This window comes from Hipposideros armiger, unplaced genomic scaffold, assembly GCF_001890085.2.
Source record: "Hipposideros armiger isolate ML-2016 unplaced genomic scaffold, ASM189008v1 scaffold_573, whole genome shotgun sequence".
In the NCBI taxonomy this organism is placed as follows: Eukaryota; Metazoa; Chordata; class Mammalia; order Chiroptera; family Hipposideridae; genus Hipposideros; species Hipposideros armiger.
In genome coordinates, this window is record NW_017731923.1 from 918,586 (window position 1) to 925,529 (window position 6,944).

At 49.8% G+C, this 6,944-nt stretch overlaps 1 protein-coding gene across 1 annotated transcript in view; it reads left to right on the plus strand.

Annotated features, from left to right (window-relative positions):
• CACNA1E (calcium voltage-gated channel subunit alpha1 E) overlaps positions 1 to 6,944 on the plus strand; it is a 536,284-nt gene that overhangs the window by 446,656 nt on the left and 82,684 nt on the right. Inside the window, exons 13-14 of the mRNA XM_019624043.1 lie at positions 2,266 to 2,381; positions 6,657 to 6,710. Coding sequence (XP_019479588.1) covers positions 2,266 to 2,381; positions 6,657 to 6,710 — 170 coding nt within the window. The remainder of the gene's footprint in view (positions 1 to 2,265; positions 2,382 to 6,656; positions 6,711 to 6,944) is intronic.

Genomic DNA, 6,944 nt, shown 5'->3' on the forward strand with positions numbered 1-6,944 from the left:
CTGGATGCTAAAGGATTATTGGGTTCCTCTGGTCACAACCTGCTTAAAAGTCTCCTTTTTCAAGGTCTTGCTTGAAAGCTTCCTGGATTCCCCCAGGGCATAGGTGGAAAATTAAGATACATACGTATGAAACGATAAAGCAGCATACACATATGGGCAGATGATGCAGGCACAGGGAGCTTGGGCTCTGAGAACAGACAGGTCTGGGTTCCAATCTTGACTCCGTTTCTTCAACTTGAGCACAGTTGTTTAACTTCTAAATTGAGGATGAAAAATACCTGTTACACTTCTCAAAATGCTTGTAAAGATTAAATGAGCAAAATGTATGAAGGCACTTGGAAATTAGAAAGTATTCCACAAATATTACTCACTATGGTTATTGTTTGAGGTTTGGAAGTGACCAGACCCAGTGCATGTTTTAGAAAGGCAACTCGAATAGCTGTGAGATGGAGGAAGTGCAGGGAAGAGAGGCAGGTGGTTGAGAGACCAGGTAGATGCTACTGCAATTGTCCAGGCAGCAAAGGATGAGGTCCTGGACCAAGGCAGGAAGGATGAATAGGGAGGGTGTGTCTAGTGCCCTGCTGCAGAGAGAACCAACAAACATTGGCACTAATTGGATGGGGGGAGGGGGTAGAAAGACAACCAAGAGCCAAAGGTGAGAACTTTGGTAAATTGCGACGCCATGAACCAAGCCAGGCCCTTGTTACTTTCTAATTGCTGAAATCCTTAACCAAAGGTGGGGAAAGGAGGTTACCCCAGGGCTTGACTTCTGTAACCTTGTCACTCACTGGCCCTGGCACTCTTCATTTTGACTCTCCCCTTCTCCATTCCCGCGCAACACCTGGAGTAGAACCCACTGACCTGAAGCCACGCCCAGGAGAGTTCTTCCCTCCAGTGTGCCTATTCCCGTGCCTCAGCATGACGGTGACCGTTAGAAAGTGCCTGTGCTAAGGAGCCCAGCTCTACCTTGGCTGGAGGGCCCGGGCGAGGCACCTCCCCTTCCCCTGCACAGGGGCTGGGGCACGTCCCTCAGCCCCGCTCATTTCTTCCTTCCTGGACATGAGTGAGTAGCTGAGAGGGCCCACGGCAGCTCATCTTCAAGCTGCACCTGTTTGTTTACGGGGAGCCCCTTGAATAAGTGGACAGCTTCCAGGGCAGTAGGAGAGTGCCTGGGCCATGGCTGGGAGGTTGCTACACTAGCAAGGGGCATCCTAGCCTGGAAGGGTGTTTGCTGATGAGAAGGGCGTTGGGAGAAGTGATTTCCGGGGGTGCGGGGGTAGGGGAGTCGACTATTAGCAAATGACTATTCCTTCGTCCCTGTGTGCTCACCCACTGAATTTGATCATCTTCCTCTCTGCCAGGGAGCCTTCATTCCTCTTCTCTCTTCTTTTCCCATGGGGCTTTGGTCATTTCATCGTCTGTGCCACAGAGTGGCTCTGGTCCCCTGCGCCTGGCAGTAGGCTCTGTCTCCTTCCTGTCCCTCTGCTTTCCCTCATCTCGCCATCTCCTCTCCGTGCCACCCCACCTTCCCATTGTCTGTCTGCTGGAGCTGGGTGCTCTTCTCACGCTCCTCCCTTTTTCATTTAACCTCTACCAGCCATCAAATACCATTTCAGGCCTTTGTGGCGTCGATGTCATTGGTTTTCAGTGGCAGCCCTTATAGAGCAGCACAGGACACAGGACCCCAGAGGAAGCTCAGCGCTGTGGTTAGAGCGCCGACCTCCGCGAGCTGCTTCTCTTCTCTGGGCCTTGTTTCCCCAACTGTTAAACAGGAATTTTAATAGCGCTTACTGCGTAGGGTGGTGTGAGGATTACATGAGTTAATGGGTGTGAAAAAGTTCATACAGGGCTGGCATATAATCATTGGTTAGTCTGCATTAATCACGGTTGTAATTAAAAGCATAAAGGGTAGCTGTGCCCTCGGAGGGCCAAGGGAACAGAACACAGCATTTTGAAACCTTAGTTTGTCGCGCGACAAAGAAAATCCCTTTCAAAACAGAGCAAGCAGAGGGTGTGAGGGCTGACTGGAATGAAACTGACCTGGGAAGGCTTCCTGTGGGAGATCGAATGGGGTGCGTTTCTATGCAACTCTTTTTTTTTTTTTTCTTCTGTGCAACATTTTAGGGAAATCAGAGTTGCAGTCTGGGACCAAAGAAAAGGGGAACGGGTGCACAGAAGTGCCTGCTCAAACACTCTCTTCTGCTTCACCCCTTCTTAGTGCTGGCACTGTCTGAACCTAGTGAATCCTACCCTCCTTGCCCACAGGGAATTTGCCAAAGAGAGAGAGCGAGTGGAGAACCGGAGAGCGTTCATGAAACTGCGACGCCAGCAGCAGATTGAGCGGGAACTGAACGGGTACCGTGCCTGGATAGACAGAGCAGGTAAGGCCTGGTGGGCTGGGGGAGGCTGGTGGAGGGGGGCTGCACAGATGGCAGGGACTCCCCGCTTCTCACTCCTGATACTTCCACTCAAAGGGACAGCCTCCTCAAGAGGACGGAGAAGCTCTAGATGGCCTCATTTGCTTTTGGGGTACCCTGCTGCTCCCACTTTCTTCCTCTGGCGTTGAACAGTCCCTGTTCTTCCTACCAAACACCGTTCGTGAGGCAGGCATTTTTAGCCAGGTGAACTGAGTGAAAGGTGACATAACCTGGTCCTGGAGCTGACTTTGGGCTGGTGATATTTTGCACTTCTACTACTACTACTAACACTCCATTCATTCCACGCATATTTGTTGTGTGCTCCCTTTATGCCAGGTCCTGTTCAAGTACTTGGGGTACAGCAATGAGCCAAAGCTCTACTCTTGTGGGGCTCCTCTAGTTGGGGAAAGCAGCAATGGACAAAATAATAAGTAACTTGTAAGGCGATAAGGTGATAAGTACAATGAAAACACCCAGGTAGGGTCTGGGGTGGAGGGGAAGTTGCAGTTTTAAATAGCGGAGTCAAGGTAGGCCTATTTGGGGGAGAGACTTAAAGGGAAGGAGAGGGGCGAGCCACAGAAGATGAGCGGGAGGAACAGTCCAATGCCAAGGCTGTACTATGGAGCGACCAGAAGTGCTCCAGGAGCAGGCAGGGGGAGTGAGTAAGGAAGAGGGGGCAGGCGACAGGTGAGGGCAGTCATGAGGGGCGTGGGCAGCAGATCGGGAATGGCCAGCACTGTAAGGGTGGGTGAGGCAGGCACCACAGGAGGGTTTGGAACAGAGGAGGGACCTAAGATTTTGAAGGAACGTTTGGTTGCTGTGTTGAGAATAGACAATAAGAGGACCCGACCAGAAGGAGGGAGACCAACTGCGTGGCCATCTCAGTAAGCCAGGTAATAGATGGTGGCGAGAACTGGGTTCTCCTATTCCCTGAGCTGTCATCAGTCAGGTCCTTCCTCTGTGGCTTAGCATCAAGAATGATTCTTGCCCAGCTCCCTGAGCCTAGGTCCAAGCCTGTCATGATTTCATTCACCCACGGAGCCATCAGGTTCAAGTTAGACTGTGGGACAGCTGTGTACGAGGGGCAGCGGTCGCCCCACTTCTGTCAGTGAAAAGGTCGCCTTTGCTTTTCTTACTAGTTTAAAGGTTGGATTGCATTGGCGTTATATATCTTCATTTTCTTCTTGAGCAAAGAGTAAAATTTTTTAATAAAAAAGAAGTACACATGATAGCATCTTTTCTCTGTTCCTGGTAGAAAGCATAGCACACATGTGAGGTCTCCCAGGAAAAATCTGGAATATGATTTGGTGCTTAGTTGTCTGAGCTTTGCAGTGACACTGTGACACTCATTCGGATCACCGACACACAAAGCACTCCCTCTCAGCTCTGGGTTAACTTTTGATTCTCTGTCTGGGGTGAGAGAGCATGGGTGATTGAAATGCGGTTTCAAAGCCACATAAAAACCACACACACACACACACACACGCACACACACACCTGGGACTCAGCATTTCTTTGCCTCCTCTGGAAGCGTGAGCCATGAGTGTCGACTGCACTTCCATTTCATCCTTTCTCCTCTGAGGCTCTTGTGTGGAGGTGAACGTGATATCGCCCCCCACCCCCTTCCCGGAATGGTAACTCAGCTCTACTGAGCAGATTTGCTGCCAGGCCAGGCAGGCAGCTTGAAGTTCCAACTGTCATTGGCTTCCTGGGTGGAGGAGCCATCTGACAGACCACCCTAGCAAGCGGGCTGGCGGCAGAACTGGGAGAGAACCCTCGCGCCCTTACCAGGTCCCCACTCCGGGTCAGGCGGCACAGATGCTGCTTGCTCTTTGTGGCTCTGCTTTTTAAATACACGCAGAATTGCATGGCTGCACTTTCTTCCAGTTGGCAAAGCCAGCTCTCTCCTCCTTCTAAGAAAAAAAGACGCACTGCGACGACGTCAACGTGTACTTCCTGGCCCTTCCCTTTACAAATGGAGCGCGAGTGAATCAGAGACATATGGGTTACATTTCCCTAGAAAGACATGCTCAAGATCGAAAGCGAACTTGGCAAAGGCATTGGGGAGGGGGGGGGGCGCGGTTTCAGCACATCCAGAGCCCTTGAGCACTTCCCAGAGAAACTCAGCAGCACTACACACCTTTATCCACCTTGGGGGTCCTCAGATCTGCCTACCCCAAAGCCCAGACACTGTACATAGCAAACATGACTCTGGCCAAGGTCATTCGTGTTACTATGAGGCATTTTAGAAAGTACCTAATTTTAAAAGGACGCCCTCAAACATGTGCTGTCCAATGACTGTGAAACCCTTTAATGTCTGCATAAAGGAACATCCCACCCATAACACCAAACCTGTTAACTTAGAGTTTCGCCTGAGGCTGTACTTAAATAAGAAAGCTAAACATTATGACTTGGTATAATGGCCATTCTGCACAGTCCCCTCCGAGCCTCAAAATGTCCTCCTCCCTGGGAAATACGTTATATGCTCTCACTTTTCTATGCAGGTGGAATTGTGGTAATGACTTTACCCTCTTCTGCTTGTCCTTGTACTTGTTACAAGTGCTTAAATTAAACCATCGTTTAACAGGGCCTGCTGCAGCCTTTCCCCAGTAGCTGGAATCTTCGGCAACGATTGCTTAGACCACTGACCTGGTCTGTTACAGGCAGAGTGGCCGTGGGTATCAAAACCTAGTCCCCCATCACTCTAGACAGGAGGCTCTGAATCCCCCCAGACATGGGCTATTTTGTTGGCAAGTTCAGAGGGATGTTAGTGAGGCTTATTCTAAGGAGTCTTTGTAGAAAAGAGCACCGCACCCATGATGATTCGTCTGTAGAGCACAGGGCTGGTTTTGAGGCGGTTGAGAGGAGAGTCCAAGGGTTCTTTTCCAAATACCAACAACCAGATATGTCACTCTGACACCAGCGAGTCCTGCCATTCTCCGACACCAACTGGGAATCCAATAGTTCAGTTCCGACACTAAGTGCCACCCAGAGTTAGTGGAGGCCCCACAGGTTAAAGGCTCAGTCCCACAAGCCCACCCTCCCCCGCTTCAGATGCCAGCCACCAGCGGGGTCATTACAAATTCACTGGGTTCCAGGTTTGATAATTCAGTAGAACTTACAGAGCTCGGGAAAAACTATACGCACTACTACTACCAGCTTATTAAAAAGGATGCACCTCAGGATCAGCCAAATGGAAGAGAGAAGTGGAGCAGGGGCAGGGGTTGGGGGGCACAGAGCTGCCATGCTCTCTCCAGACATGTCACTCTCCCAGCACCTTGTGTGTTCACAAACCCAGAAGCTCCCTGAACCCCTGTCATTTAGAGTTTTTATAAAGGTTCCATCACATAGGAACCTAATGGCTGATTAAATCACTGGCCATTGGTGATTAAATAATTTCTGTTTAATGGAGGGATGGAGCTGCAAGCTGTAACTCTGTAATCCTGAGGTTGGTTTTTCTGGTGACCTGCCCTCATTTTTCAGTTATCTAGGCCTCCCCCACAATGACTCATTCATTAGCACACAAATGACAGTAAATTCCAAGGCTTTTAGGAGCTCTGTGCCAGGAACAGAACATGGGCAAAACCCAATGTCACAGGGACAAATTCACAATGGGCCGAAGCTTCCTCAGCTCGAGCTCTGCTCAAGCAAGGCAGGATGGAGTGGTGGGGATGGGAGGCAGCGATCCCACCAGCCCTGCTCCTCTCTCTGGCGGTGCTTAGGCATTTAGGCATCTTCCTCTCCTTAAAGAAGTAGACAGGCTAGAGCCCAAAACATGGCCTCTGTCACCTCCTGAATGAGCGGGCAGATGGTATGTTACAGACAAAAGAAACCAGTGCTAGAAAAGGTTTAAGGGGTTAGGAAAGACAGGAACCTGGAGAGGAGAAAAAAACAGAAATGGAAATGTGTCATTCCTATCAATTTAGGAGATTTTTGTTAAAAAGATCAATTCTTCTTCTCACGGGTGGCCTCCTGAACAAGGGTAGCTGCCACAGAGCTGAAGTTGACTAGTCAACCCTCAAGCGCCCCCTCACAAAAGAGCTCCCTTCCCTTCTGATGTTTCTCGGGTGCTCTCTCCATGACCCCGGATGTCCCTCTGATGCTGGCGCCTGCTCCCAGCTATGAAATCTTTCCCCTCTCTCTGAGGCCCCGCAGCCAGAGGCGTCCCTGAGGGATTAATATTTTGCAAAATATTTTGACATTTACAGATAATTTACTAAACCATTTGTTTCCATATAGAGGAAGTCATGCTTGCTGAAGAAAATAAAAATTCTGGAACGTCAGCCTTAGAAGGTAAGGGAAGTGCTCCAACCAAACGCTGGACTCCATTTGTGTTGCCCCCCTCTCGCGTGTGGCAGTCCCTCTTGATCGAAAGAGGAGAAAGGAATAAAAGAGAGGCACTCTGGGATTCGAAACCAAAGTCTCTCTGTCATAAAATCCCCTCATGCTTTCAAAGGAAAGGAATTGAGTCACAGATTTAAATGCCTTTTAAAGGGATAAAAACGAAGTCCAAGAGTTATTTTGTTC